Below are 25,839 nucleotides of genomic sequence, written 5' to 3'. Positions count from 1 at the left end.
ATCCTTTCAGTTCTGTAATTTTGTGAAAAAGAATATGAGAAACTTTCAGAGAACAAGAGGAATAAGTTGTGTATCCAATCTCACCTTTGAAGTACAATACAGCTCTATAATTTGTAGGACTGTAGAAGACTTTACAGCTCAGCTTTATGAATGTGTTTGTTTCAGCTGATGGTTTTGCACTTTTCAGGGTGTCTGTGTCAGTTTCAGTAGTTTTTAGCACGTTCTTTAAAAAGCAACTTGTGAGTTCTGGTATATTGCCTGGAAGAAGCCTCCCACATCTGTGATAATACTTAGTATTATGAAAAAATATGACCTCTTGTGTCCTGCATTCCTGTTCATGTGTAACCTTCCACTCTCATATCATTGCGATAATTTTAAGAAGTGCAAGTGTTCTGGGAGCAGGAAGAGTTCTACTGATAGTTTTTCCTCTGAGACTACACAGTGTCTGCCTTTCTGTGGAGTTCAGTTTAAAAGTTGAATCAGGTGTTCTGGAATCTCTTATCCTATTCAATCTTGTTAAAAAATATTTAAAAATAGGCGTAAATAGTATCAAGAGACTGACAAAAAAGGCAGAGAATTGGATATGAAGCTTTCAAGCAAGTTCAACTGAATAGTCATTCTTTCCATTGTTATTTGAATGCTCTCATTACTGCATGGAACGGTATATTCTTTGGAAAAGGAGTGCATATGAGGGAACAAATTGGACAGAGTTATAGTCTAAAATTATTTGCTATTCACTCTACAAGGTACAACTGAAAACATAATTCAATGCAGTGACTGGCTGAAGGGTGCATACTACTTCTGTATACATTGGCAAATTACCAGACTGCTCGTGTGAGCTCTTGCTTACCCCTATACAACCCCTCCTGTAGGCTCCAGTGCCATCCTTTGCAACCTGCAGTAGCACAGTTCCCACTCTGCCTTGCCAATTACAGACTGTACTGGCTTTTCCTACCTTTCTCTGTTAGAAATATTGGGTATCAAAATCTTCTCTTTGATTATGAGTATTATAATGTCATTCCCACTCTGCTATATTAAGAATACCAGATTTCTACATATTATCATGATAGTGAGCATTCAAATTTTTCTTTCCACATTACTCTCCAAGTAGATTTTGATGTGAACATTGCAGCACGCCATGTAACTATAAAGAAGGGATACAGAATTTAATCTCTGTAGATTTAGTATAAGGCATCTGAACATTCCACTAGAGAGCTGCAAAATACCTCACTTCCCACTGGTGTTAACAATTATTTGTTAGTTAATGTATAATTGTGTAACTGGGGCCTTTCCCAGCATTACAAGGAAATTTGAGAAGCTGGTCTTCAGCTGATATATACAGGTTTAATGATCTTGTCCCAAGTGCTTGTAAAATACTGTTGAGACAAGCCCAAAACTAAATGAGGCCTTGTTTAATAAGCAAGGCTGCTGTATTTGTACTGGGCAGCCCAGTAGAGCAAAGGCATTTCTGACAGTTCTTTTATTCAACCAACTGAAGCATTGCATGTTTGTTATGTTTTAATAGCTCTGTGTCAATTATCAGTTCCTTTAGTCAGAATGAAAGTTGTATTGCCATCTGTTTATAATAGACACAAACCGAAATAACATACAACACAGTTAACGTCAACTATCAGGTTCTGGCCACTTCTGTTTAGTGAAAGCAGCACAGTTTCTTTGCTGCAGAAAGAAAACAATGTTTTCAGTAAGGTAGAGGCAGAAGTTGCGTGGTCTGTTGTACAGGTAATACAGTAACTTCAGCAAGGCAGCCCAAACATGTCCACATGCTTGTGACACAATGTCAGTAATGCAAGTCTGAAAGCTTTAGACTACATTTAGACTTACCTTGGAAGCAGCATTGGTGCTGTAGTTTCTGCAGGACACATTTCTGTACTCAAATGCAGGCTGCTATAATCAGATTTCTCCTAGGAAAATGAAGTGCTACAGGCTTCTTGATACAACTTTATTTTGGGCAACCTTAATTTGGGCAAAATGTTCTGTTCCTCTTTCCCTGTGAAAATTTCATCACTAAAGATGATGATGCAAATTGTTTTATAGGATCAAAGACACACCTTCTGGTAACTATCATTGTCCCTGAATTACAAAAGATTGGCAGGGAGTGAAGCAAGGGGAGAAGCTAAGGCAGACTGAAGGGGCAGCCTGAGGAATCTTTATTACTGCAAGGCTTCTCTGTCAGCATGAGTTCTTGAGCAAAGACTACTAACCTGTGTAAGTATTTGCAGATTGGTCCCATTGTTCTTATGGCTCACTTCTTCAAAAAAAAATTTAACACATGCTAGGAAAGCACTCAATTTTCTGTTCTGATTGAAGTACTGCCATCTACAGAGTTCACCCATCTCCTTACTGAGATCCCACCCATCTCCTTTTTAAATAACTGAACAGTACCATGTAGGGTTTTTTTCATCCTGTTTATTTCTTCCTCTTCTGTATTTCTGCTTCCAGCAAAATAAATAATTAATATTCAGAGGAAAAGAGTTATGGAATCTCTAACAGCCTGCTAACCATTATGTTCTATAATCCTCGCTGGGAATGCAATACACACAGGAGACTTCTGTCTGGCCCAGATGGTCCTCTTAAGTGAAAGAAGCAGATATGGGTGTTTCTCTCCTTATGGATGACCTTACAGAGAACCACCTCATTTCATCTTGATGGGGTCAAAATCTCCTTCAGCAGCACTCTCTTTTCCACCTTCTCCACCAGCTTCCACAAAGATTTTCACAAATTTAGCAGATTTTCAGGTTGCTTATTCATACACTCTCTTCCTACCCTCAATTCTAATTCCCGTGCAGCCTCTCCCACACCCCATTGCTCCTGTTTTGCTGATTTGAGTCACCAGGAATTCTCCATGAACTCCTAAAGGGAACACTGCTGTCACACAACACCAATGTGGCCAGCTTTAATCTGCTCCAATTCTTTCCACTGCTTTTCCAGTTTGCTTGGACTTTGTCCTGCTCCGAGACCAACAAGTCACTGGACAGAAAGCACAGAGTAGTGCTACAGACTGCTACAAAATGAGGAAAACCTCCAGCATCTGGCTTGCCTTACCACTACAGTCATGGATTATCTTGTAATTGACTGTGATCCCCAAAGTACATTCCTGCAAAGCCATTAAGAGGCAAGAGCATGACACTCACCTTAATACCAGGCCCAGTGTAATTTAGAGCTTGCAGGCAGCTTTTATGCTTACAGAACTGACAACAATCTGGTTGTTGACTAAAGCACTAGAATCAGGTGGAGGTTACTCTGTTGTTCTAATTCAGGCATTCTTGTGCCATGCTGCCCCCCTAGAGTCATCTCTGCTGGTGACCTGGATTTCTCACTACTTCTGTGCTGGGTCTTTTTGCTACTGGAAAGCGACACTGAAATCCAAGTTCCCTCCAAACACTCTTAATACTTCTCCTGGTAATGGTCTGGGAGGGTATTAACAGTAAGTTAAACAACTTGTAAGCACTTCTCATGCAGGACAGCTTATGTCACAGCCTTTGCTGTCTTCTTTTTTTCATACATGATAGAAGAAGGACCACAAAGAGGTTGCAGAAGTAGACCATGGCTTCTTCTCAAAGGAAGAAGCACATGCCTGAAGACAGCAGGGGTCATTACACTTCTTTCATTCCAGAACATTTATACAGAAAAATTCTCAAACGTGTGCTTATTTAACAGCACATAACTGACCCTCTCACTTATTCATTCAAAGGCTATTGTTTTTGGTTTTTTCCCCCAGTTAACACCTAGACTAACCTAACAAGATGTTGCTGCAGGATTTCAGCTAACATCATAAATTATAAGAATGTGCTCCTTTCAATGCTTTTGGGGTGTATATCTGTTCTTATTTGTTATCTTCGAGAGATTAAAAAAAAGAAGAAAAAAAAAAAAAAAAGCCATCAGCCACTCTTCCTTTCTTCTGCTAGAACTCATGTGGTAACATTGTTTCTATAATAGGAAGAAGTAGGTGGGAACAGCTTATTAAAGTAGGTTGCAAGGTAGACTAACAAAACATGAGGTAGGCATGGAAGGGAGCCCAATGTGGATGTGGAAACTTCCTGGTCCCATACAAGGGCCCCCATTGTACACAGATGTGCTGCTACACAACCCCACTTGAGGGAAGGCTGGCAGATCCTTGAATTCTCTTCTCTGGTCTTACTGTCACCCACTCCATAGCACTGGAGAAGCTCTTTTGTGCCGTGACACAAGACTGATGCAAGTTAATTTAAACTGGTTTGGCATGTAAATCTCAGTGAAATGTGCAGGCATTGAAACATATTACTGTACACAAATAGAATTTAACTCTTTCTTAATCACACCAAAATAAAACTCAGCAGCAATGTTTTACATAACAACATAACAGATTGTTGGATTATTCACTGATTCTGTTGCCATGGTACTAAAACAACCTCCAGCACACCATCTAGAATACTAATGTGCTGCAGGTATCATGAAGATAAACTCAGTTCAGGGCCAGTATTATCCAAGCTGTACTTTCTTGGGCAGCTGTATTCTGAACTGTCCAGATCACATGCACAAATGTCAAAGTCAAGGTCTATCATAAATACTTGGTACTACCAGCATTCAGCTGCAAAATTCAGGTCATGGTGAAACAAAAAGTGAAGGCTAGAGTCCTTCTTTGTAAAATACTTTGAAGGAAATAGGGTTTCATCATTCAGTTACAAAGATCCCATGACTGTTGTAGATGGCTGAAAAACATGGCAGTTAAGAAAATATAAAACAAAAAAAAATTGAACTATTTCAACCTCCTGATGAAGACAATTATTTTGAGCACTGTGGATACATCTGCAAAAAACAAGACGGTCCAAATGTGTAAATTTCATTGAACACATTATAGCTATTCTACACAGGTATTGTACACATCACCAGTTATTCATTAAGTGGTATGACTAACATCTGTCATGTGGTGTTTGTTCACTCATTATCTGACCATGGGTGAAGAAGTCTGTTGCAGTGGTATGTGCATTATTTTGCTAAAGATTTTATTCTGTTTCTGATTTAGGATATGTAACTGTACATTTGTGGTACAACACACATGGACACAAAATGTGCTATGTATAAACATTTAGGCCAAAAGGTGTGAATGAGCGCATGGAAAAAAAATTGAACTTTCTACAAATGTCTCATATAAAGTTCTGCATCATCTGTAGACCAGCCTTACCCTTTCTGTGCACAAACAACTTTTCCAAAGAAGCAGAACTGCTAGTCAAGATAGTATGCACCTCAGCTTACTTAAAAACTATGGCTAGATGTATAATACTTGAAAACAATATTGAAGGTGCCCACGTTGTGATGGATAAAGAAAACAGAATGATGTAGAAGTGACAGGTACAGGTATCATACAGAGCAGAGCGACTGACCAGCCAAAAATAAACTTCCAAGTGAAAAATAGCACAAGCTTGAAGAAGCCTAAGTGTTTTTCCTTGTTCATATTCAGTTCAATATGTAGACTTTGCCATTACATGACAGGTTTCCTTAGCCAAAATAATGTCTTTTATTTGCTCCATCTAAAATATTTTCTGACATTTATTCATTTCAGGCTGTTCTAGGAAACATCTGTACAGCAAATGTGTCTTAGACATACAGCTTGGATGAAAGAGATTTCCTTTTGGACTGGACAGCCTGAATAATGACCTCTGCAAATAAAACAAATGATTGATACTTGTGGTATTACTCACCACAGTACTATCTGCTGTTTCTCCCCTGATTTTTTAATGAGATTTAAAAGCATTTGAGTGAATAACCCCAGCCTTTTCATTAATTTAGCTAGCATGAAAAGCTGTGGGGCCTATGTGGCAGGTGCTGTGAGTTAACAATGGGTGTACTGTTTAATCCAAGGGAAACAGAGTTTAAAACAGCCATGAATAAAAGAGTATGGGACATTTTATGAGGTCAGGAGAAGCATTTTAAATGAGGAGGTGCAAAGAGAGACCAGCTACAGAAACATTCTTTCTTGTTACACTCACTTAGACATGAGAAAATGCCTTATAATTTGCTCTGCAGAAGATAAAGAAATCAAAGTGGAATATGTAAATACAAGAAGTTTGTTGGTACACAGAGGATCACTTCTAACTTGCAGGAGCAGTTGGCTACTGTTCATCAGGTAATGGGCTATTCTTCTAGACCATATTCCTTACCAGGCTTATCTCTTTGAAATTCAGAGAAACACAAGGAGACAGTCAAGCAAGTGCAATAGCATTTCAACATAGGGAAAAATGGTATGTGATTTGCAGGTTTGTTTGTTTTCAAACACTGACTGACTCAGTTACTGAGAGCACTAATTAAGCAATCAGTGATTGCAAGTTTAGAGCAGAGAGCAGAAATTTTGAATCAAAATCACAAACAAACTTTCTATAAAATACCTGAAAGTGGTTTTGTTCTCATTCACTTTATACAATTGCAGTAGGTCCAGGGTCATTTGTGCCACTCCTCACCCCTTTAGGATAGAGTTTCAATGGTATAAATGGGCCTTTAGAGACTTGGAGACAGATGGAGAAGAGTACAGTTTCAAAATTGAATTAAATACCTTTCAGTTATGAAGCACAGATGTTCAGGGTCAGGAACACACAAGTGTAACACTGCTATAACGTGTCAGACTACTGTTCCTGCTGTTGGAATACCCTAACCATTTGCAGGTGATTCAGAAGAAGGTGTGGAAACACCAAAAGGAGAATTACATTATAGTTTGTACTATTGGAGAGCTCTTGCTCTAAGTTTTTACATACCTTACAGTTTTTTACTTTAAATTTAAATCATTAAGGAATGCAATGATGGATGTTCATGTTATTCATTTATATGGCCAATGGTTTTTCAAGTCTTGCAAAGGTCTTGGGCCAAGTGATAACACATGGGAATAATTTTCACACAGTAACCATGAACTCTCTCTCTTTTTTTTTTTTTTTTTTTTTTGTGTGTGTGTGATTAAGAGCTGTACCTTCCAACTTCCTGAAAAGTCCCCTGTTTTTGCTTACAATAAATTACTTTAGTTCCCCTATGTCATTATTTTAAAAATGTTCTTAATGTCATCTTCTACTTCATTTCTCCTCTAGCACATAATTCCCATTTTGATTTTTTACTACTGCAGTTCAGCACTCCTTTTGTCTTCTTAATGTTGCCTTTACATAACTGGGGAATCCCATGCAAACACAGTGATGCTGATCACGTAACATGCTTGTGGATTTTGTGGTTTCTCCAATTCTGCTTTTAGGCTGCCAGGAGCCTCTTGCAGATGTATTTTCGCAAAGCACTATACAAGCTAGTAGGCAGTAATGCTAATGTGCCACGTAAATTTCTGTGGGCAGTCTCACACGAGCATCCATTTGGCATGAGTCAAAGTTTTAGGGATAGATGTCTATGGATACCTCCTAACTGGGGCAGTTTCTTTGCTCTCCACATGCTTTTCTTTTACTTTTCTCATACTCTGTATATTTTCTCCTTGTTTCTTTCCTCTTCCCAACTCCCTATTCTCCCTTCTCCTATTTCAGTCAGGTCCACGTGAGAAATTTCAGCCGGCTTTTGGAGTGTGAGCTTCAGCTGATATACCTAAGCATCCTGAAGTCCTATGAACACCTCAATTTTCTTTTTTGTTTTCTTCCTGCTTAGGGGGAAAGGGGCTGGAGGAGTCAGAGCTCTTTGTCATGTCATGTAACAACACACTGCTACATTCTGTCACTGACATGCTACTTCAGGACAAGAAGGGGGGCACAAGGATGATCAAAGGGCTAGAGCGTCTCTCCTGTGAAGAAAAGTTGAGAGAGTTGGGCTTGCTTAGCTTGTAGAAGAGAAGGATGTGGAGAGATCTCATTGCAGCAAGAGAGAGAACACTTTTTTACATGGTCTGATACTGATGTGACAAGGGAAAATGGCTTTAAACTAAAAGATGGCAGATTTAGGTGGGATGTTAGAAATAAATTATTTACTCAGAAGGTAGTGAGGAGCAGGTTGCTCAGAGAAGCTGTGTATGGCACATCCCTGGAGGTGTCAAGGGCAGGTTGGGTGAGGCCCTGGGCAGCCTGAGCTGGTGCATGGCAACCCTGCCCATGGCAGGGGGTTGGAACTGTGGAGGCTTTAAGTTCCCCTCCAAGGTAAGCCATTCTGTGATTCTTTCCCCCACTATTTAAATCTTATTTCAAAGCCTATTCACAAAAAAACAGGCAGGCCACCTTCCATGTGACCATGGAGGCTGTGAGCAATGCCCAAGAATGATTCCACCAGTGGAGAAAGCTGGTGAACTTTACCATCAAAGGGTTTGAACCACTCGCACAGAATCATAGAATCGTTTGACTTGAATGGAACCCTTTCTAAAGACCATCCGGTACAACTCCCCTGCAATGAACAGGGACTATCCCTGTTCGTACAGCCAGATCATGTGCTCAGAGTCCCATCCAGCCTGGCCTTGAGTGTTTCCAGGGATGGGACATCCTGTTCTCAGGGTAGGTTGTTCCCATGCCTCACCACACTTATTGTAAGAAACCTCTTTCATTAAATTGGTCTAATCCTCCCCTCTTTTAGTTTGAAACCATTTCTCTTTGTCCTATCTTAGTCGGCCCTACTAAAGAGTCCCCTTCTTTCTAAAAGCCTCCCTTTAGACACTGAAAGGTTGCTATCAGGTCTCTGCAGTTAGCTAGGGAGTCACTTCTAGGGTCTTACCCTAGCTGCCAAACTCACAACACCCACACACAGGAACATGCAGAAAGGTGTGATTTATTGAGTGTACAATAGGCACAAAGGAAAAGATGCTGTTCCTGCTTTGAAAGGTCTCTAGTGCCCTGGATCACTGTCAGGCTGAAGCCTGCCTACCGCTCTTTCCATCCTCCTCAGAGCTCTAGACGACTTTCCTCCAGCATTTTGCCAAAGGTCTCGTTTCACGACCTTCCAGCATTGGTACGAGCCCCCAAATAATAATAAAAACACGTCGCGGAGGGATGTCGCCCCTTTTTTCCTCGAAGAATGGAAAAGCGCCCAGGGCACCGCGGCCACAGGGCCTCACCTCGGCGGCCCCCACGCCCTTTCCCAACAGCCGCGGGGGAGGGGAAGGGAGGGGAGGTCGCACGTTCCCCTCTCCCCCTGGCGGGCCCCAGCGGCCGCCCCTCACCGCGGCCGCGGGGCGGGGAGCGCCTCGCGGCGGGGCCGGCGGCACCTCGGGGCGCACCGGCGGCGGCGGCCTCGCATGCGCGCAGCTGGGCGGGCGGCGGGGGAGGAAGCGGGAGGGCACCAAATTCAAATCGTTGCTGAGAAGGGAGGGGAAAATATACGGGGGAAGGAGGCAAGCCCAGGGGGAACGGAGAGGAGCGGAGGAGGAGAGAGGGAGGAGGAGAGTGGGAGGGGAGTGTAGAAGGCTCTAAGGGAAAGCGGCAGAGGCCAGAGAGGAGGCACGGCGGACGGCGGGGAAGGCAGAGGTGTCAGGGGAAGGACAGGGCGGCTTCGGACACCCTCGGCAGCAGCGCGGGGCAGCCGCCCGCCCATCCGCCCTCCCCGCCCGCGCGCCGCGGCACCATGGTGGACAGGGGCCCCTTGCTGACCTCGGCCATCATCTTCTACCTGTCCATTGGGGCGGCGATCTTCGAGGTGCTTGAAGAGCCGCACTGGCGCTCGGCTACCGACGACTACAAACGGCAGAAGACGGAGCTACTCAAGCAGTTCCCCTGCCTGGGCCAGGAGGGGCTGGACAAGATCCTGCAGGTACGGTGGGGAAAGGGGTACCAGGCAGGGTGGCAGGTGTCGGCGGGCGTCCGGGGCGGTACGCAACGGGGCAGCGCGGGGCTGCCCGCGGGGAAGCCGGCGGCCGTCCCCTCCTCGCAAAGCGCAGCGGGTCCCTGAAACTGTCCCGGGAGCACGGGGAACGATCTCCGCCCGCCTTCACTGCTTAATGGCAGAGCGATCAGGTAGGTCCCTGCTCCTCATCCCCGCAATAAAAGAGCGTGGGGTGCCTCGGGGTGGGCGCTCCTCGCGCGTGGGGATGACGAGGTGGCCGGGTGGGTGCTCCCGCTCCTGTCCGGCGCGTTGGTTGTGAATGCAGCTCTTGTTTCAGCACCCGGAGTGGTTTCTACTGCCTCAATGGACGTTGTGTGTGTGGAAAGAGTAGGTGAAGCCAAGTCTTGATCCTTTTCAGTTTGGTCTGGATTAGTATTTATTTTATTTTTTCTCGCCTTTTTTTTTTTTTCTTTTTTTTTTCTTTTTTTTTTTTTTTTTTTTTTTTTTTTCCGTAGTGAGTGCTCTCGTTGTGAGGAAAACACGTGTGAGGGTCTGAGCAGAGGTCCGCGAGGTCAGTCAGGCTGCAAGCCTGAAGGAGAGGTGCAGACAGGTCAGAAATGAACGCCTTGCACGCAGGGATGCTCACTGTTTCTGCGCTGAGTTTCTACTTTGGGCGAGTGACTGAGAGTTTCTGAGCCATAAGGAGCTGATAATTGTCTCATTTCCTATCTGGCAGAATGCTTCTTCAAAACTAATCATTAATCGATATCACGTAGTAAGTGTCCGAGTAGTATAAACTTAGAGCCTTTTGGTGGATGCGGTGTCGATTGAAACATTGTGGCAAGCAGAGGCGAGCCACGGAAAATAGGCTGCCCAGATATGAGGGACTCTGGTGGTGAAAAGGAGTCCCTCAGGACTTTATTTCAGAAATGCTTATATTGACTAGATCTTATGGTCATCGTGCTTTGGGCTTTTGTTTTTTTTTCTTCTCAACTTTATTCCTAAAATTTACAAAAAGTCTACTAAAATACTGGGGAAATGACTCATTCATTCTGTTGGCATAATCAGTTTTGTGCAAGCTTTGAAGAGATATGGTTCTTGATGTTATAAGTTTGTGGTTTAACATTTATTCCTTCAGCTGGTGACTGTTTTGTGTCTGTTTCAGATAGAGCTTTCTGTTGGTTGTGTCCTTACAGTTTCTGTCTTAGTGCTTTCTGTTAACTACAGTTTTGTAGTATACAATGAAACAGTGAATGGAGGCTTGAAATTGTGAAGGGATGCTGGAAAATGAAAGACATGCATGCTTTGCTGCACTAAAATCTTAACTGAAATCTTACTCTAGGTTATCTATTCCCAGGAGAAGAACCTCATCTGGATTGGGGTGTGCCTTAAGCCTGCAGTGTTTAACTTGCTGCTGATATAATTCAGAATCTAGATTCTGGCTCAGTTTAGAATAAAACTCACGCTGGTATGAGGGAATTATTTAGCTAGTGTTTTTCTGTGACCCTTACCACAATTAATCCTGTAGCAGTAGAAAGCTTTTTTCTAAAACAAAAAGACTAGGAAAAAAAATTCTAGGGCAGATGGACCACATGAGATAATGCATTGTAGAGTGTGAATGGGTGCGGAGTTGATGAGAAGAAAAGCAGCATAAGGCAAACTATAGGCAGATCAAAGTAATTGGTTTGAGTACCTCTGCACACCACAAAGTGGAGGAGGGACTTCCCTCTTCAGTGTGTTGGCTCCTGGTGATATTCTTGTATTCCTGTTTTGCCTCTGTACTACTTCCAATTATACCTTAACTTTCCCTGTCCGATCTTGCTGGTCTGATGATCCCTTGTAGATATTCTGCTGTCATCTTCAGCCCAGTTTAGCTGAAATACAAATCTTTGCTTGCTCTTTCACGCTGACTGGTGACTGGAAACCATACTATTTGCTTTATTCTGGATTTGTAGTTTTGTTGCTGTTCTTATTCAGTATGAGAAGTGATTGGAAGGAGAGAAGTAGCATTTCCTACAGAGGAGGGTGACAGGGTGAAACTTAGTCCAGCTGAAGTTAAGAGGGGGAAAATAAACAAGAAGTCATAGAAGGTAATAATGGTTTCATCTTGAATGAGCTGTAAAGTATACTGCAAATAGTATTTGTAATGGTTATTTGTTGACCTCTATCTGTGCTTTTTCTGTTGGGTTTTTATGATTCTTTAAAATGTTACAAATCTCTGTTTTCTTTTGGCAAATCCTGGCCATCTTGCACTCATACAAAGCCTCCAAATATAGTGTTTTACAATTTGTCATCACTGACTTTAAAATACGCTTTTTTTTTTCTTTACCCACACTTTTCTTTTGCTCCACTGAGCCACTTCCATGGACTCTTTGAACTAGTTCTTAGAATTTTGCATGACTTGACTTATTTCCCAGCTTTTGTTTTCAGTTTCACAGCCTCCAGTTCATCTTAGAGCTTTTCCTCTCACTCTGCTTGTGGTCCCCGCTGATGCTCATGTGACTCTTCACAGCCACACTGAACTCTTCTAATTACTTGTCTGATATTCTCATAGGATGCACATAGGATAAAGTTTTTCAGCAAATAGAACCATAGATAAAAAGTTAAATGGTTGTTAAAATGCAAAGATGCCAATAAATGTTTAAGTTGAACTAACAATACCAATTTTGTTTGCAGAAGCCAGCTGAAAAGTGACAAGGACTGACTTAATCAGAGACAGATCTCTCTGCTGCCCTTGTTCCCCACCCAGGTTAGCTTGTGTGTTCACCTCAGCCTAACATGAGCTGTAAGTGGAGTGGAAGTTCTGTATGGAATGGATGCAAAGTTAAATGTGTAGGGTGATCTTAACTGTTCAAAAAAAAATGATGAGGTTGTCGGCACAGGTTTTCAATTCATATAGAGAGTGGCACGTTTGTACCTTCAATATGAGTGATTCTTAAGGGGATTGTATTTTGTCAAATACTCTCTAGGGCTTGTATTCTGTAATAGAAGATTTCACAACACCTGACTACTGTAGAAATACACTGCAATAAACTTTATTGAAATACATAACACTTTCACAAATCTTGTAAGATGAGAGTTTTAGGATAGCTAGAAGGTATTTCTTCCCTAATCCTAAATACCTAAGAATAAGCTTAAAAGTAGCATCTAGCAGTCTTATGTGAAGAATCTATTTGCTGTCAAGTATTATAAGTGCCATGAAAGTATTTCCTAAACTCTTACTGGAGTAATGCTACTTAAACCCTTATGTTATAAGTGTTTGACTGGAGTGTGTGTAGGCTGTTGTATAGAACTCTACGGCTTTGCCTTGGCTTGCTGCTATGGCTCAGAGTCCTGGGACACTTTAGGAGGAGGAAGAGAGAAGGCTGTGAGACCCACAGTGATGGCACCTTCTCTTACCCTCCTATACGAATGAGTTTTGGATGCAAAGCAAACGAAGAGTAATGTGATCGTTTCCCTCTTCTCTAGTTCCTTACTTTTACTCTTTATTGCTCCATCCTGATTGTGAAACATCAGCTTAATGATAAAGGAGCTATTCATGCAAGGAGGAGCTCTCTTGACCCTCATACCACTATTTATATGAGCAAAGGTTTGCAACACTGAACTACATCTTGTTTACTAGGAAATCTGTTTTGCTGGTCCACCATAGTCATCAAGGAAAGAAATGCTTTCCACTGATAAACCTCAAGGCTAGTGAAAAGAAAGGGAATAATTTAAAGGTAAGTGAAAATGGTTACTTTCTAAACAAAGTAATAAAATGAGAAGAGAAACTAGCTAAGCTCAGGAAAAGCAGGCAAACTTACAAGAGCAAATAACTGAGGTCTTTATTTGAAAAGCATGCAGGACTGTAAACTGTCCTGACAAAGAGCTTTAGAAACTTGAATGTTTAGACTTAAAGCCCAGTGCTGTGAACAAATATTTAGAAGATTCTTAAGGAGAGCTTCAGCTAAGATATACTTGGCACACAGGAGGATTATTCTAAAGGAAATAACCTCAAGTGGCTCAATAGTGGTTTCTCCTCTGATTTTTTTTTTTTTTTAATTCTTATTTTTTCCAAGCCAGGATGTCTTCTCCATTTGCAAATACTGACAGGTGCACTTCTGAATTCAAATTTTCTAAAACCTTGTGTTAAGTTTTAAATGCTTTTCATGAGTTCAACATTCAATTAAGGGGCCGCACCTTTTCCTTATTGTTAGTAGAGTGAGTTGCTCTCCAATTTAAAGTTAGTATAGGTTTTTTTTTTTTTTCCCCTCAATAATCTTTACTTTCCTGTGTTCATGAAGAGGTGAATAAATACAATATGGAAGATTCTAGACAACTAGGGCTTGTTTGGTAGTCTGTTTACTTCCTGATTCCTTCTACCTAACGTATTGAAGGTAGAGGAGACTTAATTGGAGACTGAATTCCATAGCTTAAATGCCAGACAGTCTGTCCTTTTGCATGATCTGAAGAACGTAAAAATGAGCAACAACCAGACAAGGACAAAGCAAATGATGAACAGCAAAGACATTAACAGCAATACCTAATACTTCCCACCTAACGAGTTGACAGCACACATGAGGCTCATGCCTGAGAAATAGCAATTGGTAGATGTTTACAAATGTGTAACTTTAGTTCTGCACTCTCTTTCAGCAGAGAGAAATGGAGATTAAAATATAGGATCGCTGTCCACAGTGCCTCTGTGGCATCTCAGTCTATTGATTATAGATACTGCTATGGCAGCATTAGATAAGGAAACTTGAGGACAGGCAGTGCTACTTTATACCATAGCTTTTTTCTGTGTGCACCTTCACGCAAAGTCATGTGTAACCAGACATGCTTTCCTGTCGCATTTCATCTGTCCCTGCCCCCTTTTCTGTTTAACCTTTATATTGTTTAAACTTTCTTGGAACATAGTTAAACAAAGCTGATAGTGCATACGCAGCAACTCTCAGCTGATGGAGCAATAGCACTTCATCAGAAGTTCTGATTTTCCTGCTATGGGCTTAATCCTTGAATGCTTGTAGTATATTGTCCTGTTACTTTGGGGACAGAATGTTTCTACTGCCTGACACGTTACCTTCTGCTATTAGGTGTGTTTTCTAGCAAGCTTTGCTCCAGAGATAATGGTATATGCAAGTAGACCTGCAGATTATTAACAGCCTGTTGTCTTTAAGACCATAAAACCCCTGTATATCTTGTTATTGCAATACACCTTCTTCAGCCAGAGAAAATTGAGTCTAATTATGACTTTGTGTAGATTTCCATTTTAAAATAAATTGTTGCTTTTCTTATTAATATTAATTATACAAAATGAATTGTTTTGGATAGTGTTGACCTTTAAAACAATCGCATTTCATACTGGTACTATGAATAGACGTTAACATATTAACTTGCAAACAGAAGCAAGCTGGATTGCAAACGGCAGTCAATAGTTTGATTAACAGGGAAGCTATAACCAGAAATATGGACATTCGTATCTTATTTTTATCTTAGCTGTGTTCTGTGTTCAGATCTCATGATAGTGGTCTTGAAAGCAGGATAGTATTGTGATAACTGTTTCCCAGATTGAAAATGAAATTTTACATTTTCGGGTCTCCTTAACAATGGCTTAAAAGAAAAATGTTGTGGTTTGTTTTTTGTTTGTTTGTTTTTTTGAGGTAAAGTTTGTCATAAGTTCCATTGGTATAATTGTCTAGTAGTAAACTAGCATTACAATCTTAGTGGGGTTGATGAAACATGATAATATCTATATATTTTTTAAGCCACTGGGATAATCTTTTAACAGGTGTTCTCCTGTTAAAACTGGGAACAAAGTGCTCTAAAACCCTGTCTACATTGGCAGGTAGTGCAGGCCAATAGGAATATACTTAGAAAACAAAACTACTGGTGTTAAGGACATGATGATTGCTATATTTGCAGGAACTTTTATTTTCTGCTGACTCTCATGTGATCCTATGGATTTAATGCCTATGAGTAAGTAGCTCGTGTCTTAGATTTCTTCATTGAAGACATCTTCAGGTTTAGCTTAGTCCAGGATTAGTTCAGCTCATTAAGCTCTGAGTCTGCTCCCTAGAAGTAAACAAGATACGTTAATAGGGGACAACTGGGAGAGTTGGACTTTTGTGTATTCTTCATTTAAATTAAAATACCACTATGCTATCATCGTAATGTTGTGCATGTTGCTACAAACATCCACAGGATATCTACGCTTAAAGTCAGATTAAAATCCTGAAATATAGTATGCAGTATGTACTCCTCATCTTCACTAGCTCTGTTTGTTGAAGGGATGGCAAAAATTTGAAGTCATAACTGTCGTCCTTTGTGTTCTGTCTTCTGATTTGGGTTTTTCAACAGATGAATCTAGTATTATGGTATCTTTTCTCCAACACACAAAACACCAGCACGGAACCTTGGACTTGCAGTTTGTGTTCTGTTTTTATCCTTCTTACTTTATCACATCTCTGTATTAGAAGCCTTAGATATTACAGTAATAATTATGTACTTACCAACATTTTAATTGTAGGCAGGAGAGATCCCTCCTAGGCATGGCTTACCCTAGCGGCTCTATTTACAGTCAAATCAGTAAGGAAATTACCTTTTGTTCTTGTGTTATGTGAATTCCAGTGGATAAAAGGAAATATTGGGTGTGAAATAGCTTCTGAAATGTTTTAGGCTTCAACTTCATACACCGTTTTCTTAAGAGGAAGAAACATGAGCACTGAAAAGGGATTAAGAAACCTAGTAATATGTATTATATATTATAGCCTCTACTGAGTCTGAAGTTACGTTCCTTTTCTACTGTGTGCATCTGCAGTGCTTCTCATGATTGGCTTGTTTCTAACTCTTAATGTGGGATTGGTTGTTGCTGCTGCCTCTCTGAGGGATTACGTTTCTGCTTTAGCCAAATGGTAGAAGCAAATTGTGATTGAGCAATCTGACAAATAGTAAATTGACTTTCTGTGCCAGCATCTTGCAAATGTTGTGTAAGCAAGTTCCAGCTGCCCAGAAACAAAACCTGTGTGACATTTCCAGGTTGCAGCAGGTACAAAAAGAAAGTCCCAACTGAACCTATAGTGGATGTCTGAATTCTGATCCTTCTTATCATCTAGGATGTCAATTCCTTAATGTTAGTTTGGATTCTAGAGCAAGGCATGAGGTTGTCAGATGATGCTGGCTATCAAGTGACGTATCTAACAGAACTTGAAAATAATATTGCAACGGGCTGTCAAGGTCCTGAGGTAGATAGCATAGTCATCTGTTTGGTTTTGTTGTTGTTTTAGTTGGTTTGTGTTGTGGTTGGTTGGTTTACTTGTTCTGGTGGCTTGGCAAAAATGTCAAATTCAGTGATGACTTCTGTGCATGACTTCTAGTACTCATATTGCTGCTCCTTTTTTGCACTCCCAACCTACTCTAAGCGAGTAGGAAAATCTTTGAAGGAAAGTTGCTCAAGAATCATGTGTGGTCTCCTATAAGAGAAACAGCAGCTTTAAATGTTTTTTCTAGTGTTTGAGAGAAGTGAGGCTGATGAGTCTCCTCCAAGTACCCAAGGAACAGAGGAGGTATCTAGAGCCAAGCAGCTGCATAAGGAAAAGTGATATAATCAAACTTGGTTTCTCCTTTAGCAGTCCTGCTGCACTATCCTACTACAGATGCAGCTGTTACAGTTTTTACTAAGTACCTTTACAGACCGTAATGCAAATATGCTAAAATCAAGTTAAGTAGTTGGATTATGATAACGTGCCAGGTAAGTTAGAATTTCAACCTTCAGGCCTGTGTAAGTGGTGTGTACGTGACTGCAGAATCATAGAGGGCAATTCTGTAATCAAAGTTTGCCTTGTTGGCACAAGGGTTTTTGAAGGGCATTGGAGTTCATGTTTAGAAAATCACTCTTTCTCATTGGTATCAGTGCAGTCTGAAAGCTTTGCTGAGTGATTGCTGTCAGTTTGCCCTTTTAGAATAATACTCTGTGTTTCCAACTTTTTTTCCCCCAAAATTTTTGAGGTGGAGGGCAAGAGAAGGATAAGGAAAAATTTTGAAATTACTTCTATCACAGCAGCGTGGCAGTAGTGAATTTTATTCTGTTGCCATGCAATTTGCTGTGGTAGCACTAGTATCTTTGCTGACTGAAGCTGCAGTATGACCACAGTTTTTTATTAAGTTGGTACGTAGTCTGTGCAAGGTCTTAAAGCTATCAGCTTGACTGGTGACATGAACACAGATATGTTACATTTAAGGAGTAAAATAAAGAGATAATTCACACTTTGAGAGTGCCTTGACTTTATTTGGGTGGATTTTAAGAATGCTTCTTCAGCTCTATTACAGTATAGGCAGTTGATAGTTTGGACAGATGTGCCGTCAGCTGTGGTTTTGTTTCCTGCTGAGAATAGCTTCACACTGGTTGTTGAATAGATTCTTACAGCTGAATCCTGTGCGTCTTTCTTACGAAAACTGTCTCACTTATTTGAGGTAACTGAAGATTCTTTGTGGTTTTAATGACTTTCTGAGTATTTTGGATGCCAGGCAGCTTTTAAGGCACAGGTTTCTCTACTTAGCAAAGTGCAAGAGCTTCCTCTGACTCCAGCTTCTAAGGAAAAGGTAATAGATGCCTGCTAAACAGGGATGACAGCTGCAGGAAATCAAAGATAGAAAAGTAAGCAGTGTAATGAACAGAAGGCAGCAATGATAGTGCTTCTGCCAGCTGAGCCTTCTTCCTGCAATACAGTAGCAAGATGATAGTAGGGAGTTTTGGCTTTCCTGCCACCCCAGGAGTGGGGCAGTTAAGAAGTGACAGAGCACAGACTATTAATTACCTCCCACATATCAGTGCTTATTTTTTGCCTTCAATTACAGTGTGTTTAATGTTAATGTTTAGGAGTGACCTGCAAATATATGGGAAGTTTTATGAACCTGGAAGTGTGCTATTTGATAGTTTTATAATGGAGGGCATGGTGGGTGTGAGAAAAGGTTGAAATTGTGCCAAATAAACTGGGCTGTTCTATGCAATAATTCCACTGAAGCAGAGTGACTAATGAGTCAAGCTTGTTGTACTGTAAAATACAGTAACTGAAGTAGGTGTCCTTAAACATTCCAAAGTCACCAGTGCCTTGTGTAGCTATAATACTTGAAGCTGGGCTTTGTTGACTCCCCTACCTTCTCAATTCTCTTGCATAATATGAAATAATTTTCTCTGTTTCCACAGGGAAAATTCCCATTTTTGTAATTGTTAAAGCATTTCCATTCTTCCTTTTTATATCAATAGTAAGATGTAGAACAACATCATAATGACATCAGATGTGGCAAACATTCTTATCATTGTTAATAAACTTGCTTGTGTGATGCTATCATTGCAAAATCTTAACAAAGGTAGTTTGATATTCAAGTGATTGAGAATGAAAAACTGTAAAATCAGCAATGGAAAAGATTTGCACTGCTGCATCTCAGTTTGAAGATTAATTAACTAGTGACTGCTCATTGAGTATTACAGGAAAAACAGTTCTAGGGCAAAGTTGAAAGATAAACTCAAGCTGTGAAATAAGTTTGCTTGAAGTTTTTTTCAGGTGAATAGCCTTTTTTGTTTGTTTATTCAAAGCACTATCTACAGAATAGAATATATGCAGTGGTTTTTTTTTGGGGGGGGGATTGTTTTTGTTTTTTGAACCAACATTTTTTGCTCAGGGACTAAATGTGATTTACTCTAAATGGGACTAAATGCATTTCAGTGATTTTTTTTTGATAGTATTTTCAGTTTCATATCTGCTCTTTTTTGTTGTTTTTGTTTTTGGTCCAAGTTACAGATTGGAAGCTTTCATGGGAAGAAAACCTCTTGTGTGTATGTGGTAATGTAAGACTGAACATAACAAAATAGCAGAAGATTGTTCCAGTGTATTCTTTTTAATGTTATACTGTTCATGCAGCATTGAGTTTAGTTATGTCAGCATACATACAGTGTTTAAGAAATATTATAATGCTTAGACAACTCTTACCAGCAAAATAATGTTATTCGTTCAAATTCAAAATCTTACCAAATGGAAGTGATGCTATTACAGATCCAAGTGTGTCTAGATAAGGCTCTTCCTTTGCACAGTTAACTTAGTTACTGATCACAATCCTTCATATCCTGCCATAACTGTGTTGGCACATCTCTCTGTTTATATTTGAAAATATTTGTCCAGAGTAGCTTCTTCCCATAAATGCTAGGTTAGCTCAAGGCTCATTTTTGAGGGGGCTTGTAGTATGTAACATAATACTGTTTCAAGTTTAGCCATGGATAAATCTAAACAGTCTATAAGAGAAGTTTCAAAACAAATAGTGTTTCTTGGCAGTTTTCTTCCCCTTGGTACTTCTCTTAAGATAAAGCCATCACCTTGCTACTCTTACAAAACATCCTGTCTAAGTTGTTGGAAGCCTGCATTGCCCTGCCTTCTCCTCCTGCAGTCTGAAGGAAGATACAGACAGAGAGACTAGTGTGGTGAGGTTATCTGAAGTTTCTAGTTGACTAAAAATACTCCGGAAACTTGTTTGTCTTAAGAAGGTGAGTTAGTAAAGGTTCTGCCCCAAAGATCTAATAGCTTACAGTATTACACAGTACAGAAGTCTGCTTGATGAATAATGCAGTTGTACTTACAGCTCTGCTCCACCCAAGTCTTGATCACTTTTAGTTTTGTTTCATTGAGTTGATGCTGTTCAGAAAAATAAGTTTTTTATTCCACCATGTATAAGCTCACTTAAGTGTCAGACAGTAACAACTGTTTTATTGACTTCCTTGTTGTTGCTTTTTTAAGCTTCTTTTTCTTTAAGACAGGCTGTTAAGTAGGAGATGCATGATGTTTTCAACGCTTTAGCAGCACCTTCTAGTTTGTCTTCAGAGAAGCAAGACCTTTAATTTGCATTAAAATTTGGGGATGAAATCCAAAAGCCTGTAATAGTTTATTTCTGGCTAGGAAGAACTTCACATACTGTGAGATTCTTAATCAGATGCATGGTGTTATGTGTGGCTCTCAATCACAAAAGCATAATCAGCTTCTTAATGCAATGTTATTTTATGCTTGTAGTTCCTTCAATGAGTTGAAAATTTTCTTTAGACTTCTGTAAGCAAAATTGGATCACCTGTCAATTTTCATGTCCTAATGAAATGTTCTTATACACTGAAAACATGATGGAGATGAAGACTCACTGTAAACTTGACTTCCCTTTTTACTTTTCTTGCTTAGTACCAAAGCTTTTCTATTTAAATTTTTCAGTTTGTACCATTTTATAGATGGATGGAATTCTGCAAAGATTGATTGAGTTGCTGATTGTTTGTACTGGGAGGGGGAAGAAACATTACAAAGATGTGATCCAATCTCTCCCCATATAGTAAATTAAAATCAGTAAACTTTTAAAAATTGACTTTAGGATTATTGTTTTGATTTAATTTAAATCTGCATAAATTAATTTCAGCTAAACAAAAATGCCTTATTCTGAAAAGGCTGTGTGCGTTAGCATCTGTTTATGTAATTGGTAATAACCGTGTTGGCAGTACACCACCACATTTACTTGAGGCTGGTTCTAACCCTGCTTTACACAGTTCACCAACTGGTGTGAGTGCTTGATTAAACTTTTAACTCTTCTGTTTCCATTTTCTTATCTGTAAAATGGGGACTGCAGCATTCTCCAAAGTCCTTGTAAAGGGGAGTTGGCTACCATTAGTTACCATGTATGTATTCAGATAGGCAGGAAGTCTAATCTACTTTTACCGCTTTCCAGCTTCTTAGTTCAGCTGATGCAATGCAAGAGTTTAAATTCCTTTTTTTTTTTTTTTTTTTTTTTCCCAGACAAGGAATTGGTTGGAAAATCCTCTAAGTTAAGCTGTATTAATTAAAGCTATGAAATCCTCTGATATGTTTTAATTATGAATGAGAATAATCTTCTGAGATTGAGGAAAAGTTGTGGCACTTAGCATCTGCAGAACAGCTGCAGTAACCTTTAATTAATTTGTCTTCAAAACATGTCTATGTGGAACTTAAGAAAAAGAAGAGGAAACAGTTCTGTAATTGTAATAACGCAAATTCAAGGTATTGCTGGTAAAGTAATGAAGATACTTTACATCAAAATACTTTTTTAACTAGTTAAACTGGAATCTAATTCTGAATTTAATAATGTTGGAAAAATCCATGTACAATGTCAAACTTTGCAGTTGTGATCCAATTGCCTTTTCAGACTGTTGGTGTTTAAGTCCATTGTGTGTCAGTGAAAAGGGGAAAACAAAAGTTAAGCAGCACTTAGTTAATACAAGTATAACATCAGCAAGTATCACAAATAGATAAGCTTCAGCATTCAGTTCTGTAGTTATTCCATTTAACTTTGCTGAATTATGAGTTTCACTTATTATTTAACTCTGCAGAAAGCCACGAAAGGAAATAACCTTGTTGATCTCTTTCCATTAATATCCCTCACATTGTTTGTCCTATGAATTATGGCTTATAGGAAAATTAACTGTCCATGCTGTACATCATACACAAGCAGGTCTTAGAGTGTGCTGTAAAAATATTGTCATGCCTCCAAGAGGTTAAAATCCCTACAGAGTAGAACTTTTTTTCCAGAGGAAGCAGTAACACCTATTAGTACTGTGGAATGGAAGTAGAGCTCCATTTGTTATTCTTCTTTTTAGGGCTAAGTGTCTACATATCAGTAGGACTTAGCTCTGTATTTTATCCTCAAGTAGAAAATGTTACAAAAACAGGGTGTTTATTGCAGGGGAGTTGTCTCTCTCATTACAATACTTAGCCCAAAGTTGCTTCTTTTCACATCTGGGCAGGGATGTGACTAATCGAGAGTACTTCTGCCTAGCTGTGATGGCAAAAAGAAGGGTAACAGTAGAACAGCAACGTCAGAGCAGGAAGACCTGCATATGAAGGCTGTCTTTTCTACCAGTTCCACTGGACTGGCAAATGATGTCGTTTGGACTACTTAAAAGTTCTAAGGATCTGAGTTCTTACAGTGCTGTGATTGAGAGTGTTTGGTAGTGAGGGAGAACTTAAATTGTTCAACTGTAGCTGTTCAGTTTCTCCCCCCTCAATAAATAAATGAATAAATAACCAAATAGTGGCTTTAAGTTCTTCTGTGCCTTCTTAGAGACTTGATCACGTGATTTAATTTACAAATGAAAATTGCTAGTGTAGCTATGAGAGACTTTACTATTACACACTTGCAGCACAGAAAGAGCAACAAATAATTCCAAAGAACTTATTACTCATAGCTTTTCTGTAAATTAACACAAGCTTGTTTGGCCTCACTCTCCTTGGTAATGAAGGAGGGAGGGGCTTGCGCTTCAGCCCAGTCTTCTTTGGGCTGCACTTTCTTTTGTGGCTCCATTATGAGTGAAAACTGAAGCCTCAGACTTGGCATTCCTTTCAGTAGAGGTAGTTTGGGAATATGGTTGGGAGTTTCCATGAGGATAGAGAAAAAGACAAAACGCAGAAGTTGTTGCAGACTGTGAAATCTATAAGCATTATCCAAATCAATGGTAGGCCAAGTATGATAGGTTGCCACAAATATACATTCACAAAATTAAGATTTCTTAGAAAAAGCTCGTGTCTTTTGACTGAAAATTTCTCAAGGCATCTGTTCTTTTTTGGTTTTTTTTGTTTTGTTTTGTTTTTGGTTTTTGTTTTGTTTTGTTTTGTTTTGTAAATAATATGTTTTAATGTAGTGACTTAAAAATGAAAGTTTCAGTGTTAAATGAAACTGTTGCTTTGCTTTTTACAAAATAAAAGGATGAAGACCTACACTTCTTCCCCCTTCTTTTTCCCCCTCTGAGTTGTGTAGTATTTCCACTGCAGCTCCTGATTAGGGTTCTGTTTCCTTTATCAGCTGGAGTATTTTCATGCAAAATGTGCTTAATCTGAAGAGAACAGCTCTTGTGTTATGTCTGATAGCAGTAGACCAAACAGCCAACTGTAAACCTTCAGCGAAGCAGCGCTTTGTGAAAGTAATGAGTACAAATTATAACTCCAAAATCAGTAAATTTAGCATGTGCATCTAAAATGTAGTCTTAAGATGAGGCTTTACAAAATCAGGAGGGTGTTGTTTCCATGGTGTTGAACAACTAGTATACCCGCTACAGGAAATGACATCTGCTTGATGATGTTTGTACCATATTTTAAGGATTTTTTTTTTTTAAGCTTATTACAAGTCTTCCTCAAAAAAAAATATAAATCATGCTAGTGCTGCTAGTCTTGTTATTCTGTTTATCGCTGCAGCTGTTTCTTTCCAAGTAACTTGTTTTAGTCTGCAGCTTTTATCTTTGCTCAGTCTGCCCCTTGCCAATGAACGGTGCTACAGAATTCTGGCATGCCTTTGAAAGGTGCTACAGAAAGCACTGAAATTGTTTACTTTTTTTCATAACCTCTGTCTGAAGTACTCTTAGCTTTCTTACTAAGAAGATATTTCTGTAGAACAATACCTAATGCATTAGAATTAAAATAAATATTTCAGATCTGAAATCTTACCATGACACCATATTATAGAAATATTTTCATTAAACTTAACCAATCACTATTAAGCTGGAGCTTGATGTAGATGGGGAGTTTATCTATGCTGCCATCCTTAATGGGTTGAATAAAAACTATTGCTTAGGTTGAGAATTTGTTTTAATTTACAGTTAAGTTTTGTTTGTGCTCAGTTTTTATTGTTATACCAACACTGTTTTTTTTTTTTGTTTTTTTTTTTTGTTTTTTTTTTTTGTTTTTTTTTTTTGTTTTTTTTTGTTTTTTAATTTAAATGGCTTTTGCATTTGTTGACTTGTATTCCTGTTTCTGATTTAGTACACAATCAGAAGGGACTGCCGTGCCTTCTCAGCCCTTATTTTTTAGTAATCCAAATTGCTTTAGCTAGCCCTTAAGACTCCCCTCATTCTTCTAGTCCCTTTATGCTTCTGTTCCCATTTCTTGAAGGCAGATTACTAGAAGGCTGCAAATGATGCCAGGTGAATTTCACCAATGCTTTGTAGAATGACAGCAATACATCAGTGAAAAGGATTTCAAACATCCAGCTTTTCCTTGTTTTGTTTTTCTTGATATGCTTCTGTTTTTGAAAAGTCTAAAATGTACAATTGGATGCCGTGATATAGTGAAAAGCATGTGTATCTTCTGCATCTGCTGCTCGTGGTTTCAATAGCACTGCATATGTCAGGGAGTGGGAGAGACGGAATAAATTGTGATGGCTGCCTAGAACATCTTAAATATAGCCTTTAAAATACCACATTTTTAAACTTTTGTTCTTCATTAATGTATCTTGTTCTTGAAACTAAAGCAATAATACAATTTACAGTTGTCAGAATTGTTTTCAGGCCTGTCAAGTCAGCTGTGCAAGAAATGTTTGAAAAAGATATTTATGTATTGAAGGCATGACAAAGTCTATAAGGTCTCCTGATTTACAGTGTGTTTGAATCCAATGGTAATATGATTTAATCTTTAATCTTCACTAGTGACTGAAATGATGCCAGTAAACAACTCTAGAAGCTGCATCCAGTCTGACAGTTGACTGCTCCATCATTACTTCTATGCTTAAAGCACTGCAGTGATTTATTGTAGCCCACGTGCTTTCTGTATGAGATTTTATCTTCTGTGAATAAAACTGATGACAAAACCTATATTGCTTTCAAGGGCAATAAAATACAATTTGAAGATACAGAATTATTTGAATATACCTCTTACGTTAGGTTAATTGAAGGAGTGACTGTTTATAGTGTAGACTGGAAAAGGAAATTATCTAGTTGACATACATGTTAACCTGCATTTTGCCAGACTGCTGTCTTTTGTGGGATGCTAGGATGCTATAATTCAACCTAAACCAGTGGTTCTTTTCTAAAGGCACATTATACTATATATGTTTTTGTTGTTAAATCAACACCCTTTCCTGGAACTACTGCTTTTCTTTTGCAGATATTGCAGAAGCTGGCAGGAGGGTTAAGTGGTACATTTGTTCTCCATTCACTTGTTTGTCCCACAAGAGACAATTTCTTATCATGTTATTGAAGATTATTTCCCGGGATGTTTTCAATTTCTTTTAAAACCCTTAACCCTTATTCTCCATGCCAATGGATACAAATTAAAACAAGCATCTTGTCAAGCATCCTGTCCTCAGGCAAGCTTTCTCAGTTGT

At 39.3% G+C, this 25,839-nt stretch overlaps 1 protein-coding gene and 1 long non-coding RNA gene across 3 annotated transcripts in view; both read left to right on the top strand.

Moving 5' to 3' along the window:
• The first annotated feature begins 9,370 nt into the window (after positions 1 to 9,370).
• Positions 9,371 to 25,839, top strand: part of KCNK5 (potassium two pore domain channel subfamily K member 5) — a 34,880-nt gene continuing 18,411 nt past the window's right edge. Inside the window, exon 1 of the mRNA XM_052673785.1 lies at positions 9,371 to 9,702. Within this exon, the coding sequence (XP_052529745.1) occupies positions 9,517 to 9,702 (186 nt within the window). The 5' untranslated portion in view covers positions 9,371 to 9,516. The remainder of the gene's footprint in view (positions 9,703 to 25,839) is intronic.
• Positions 9,972 to 25,819, top strand: LOC128076320 (uncharacterized). Of its 2 annotated transcripts, none has more exons than XR_008204348.1 (4): positions 9,972 to 10,489; positions 12,391 to 12,463; positions 13,337 to 13,433; positions 25,620 to 25,819. It is a non-coding gene; the product is annotated as an uncharacterized LOC128076320 (long non-coding RNA). The 2 variants fall into 2 exon arrangements; XR_008204347.1 differs by lacking the exon at positions 9,972 to 10,489 and adding an exon at positions 10,496 to 11,804.

The sequence above is a fragment of the Tympanuchus pallidicinctus genome, unplaced genomic scaffold, assembly GCF_026119805.1.
Source record: "Tympanuchus pallidicinctus isolate F22 unplaced genomic scaffold, pur_lepc_1.0 scaffold1, whole genome shotgun sequence".
Lineage (NCBI taxonomy): Eukaryota > Metazoa > Chordata > Aves > Galliformes > Phasianidae > Tympanuchus > Tympanuchus pallidicinctus.
The sequence above is the reverse complement of the archived record's forward strand: the minus strand, read 5'-3'. Positions and strand labels throughout refer to the sequence as shown.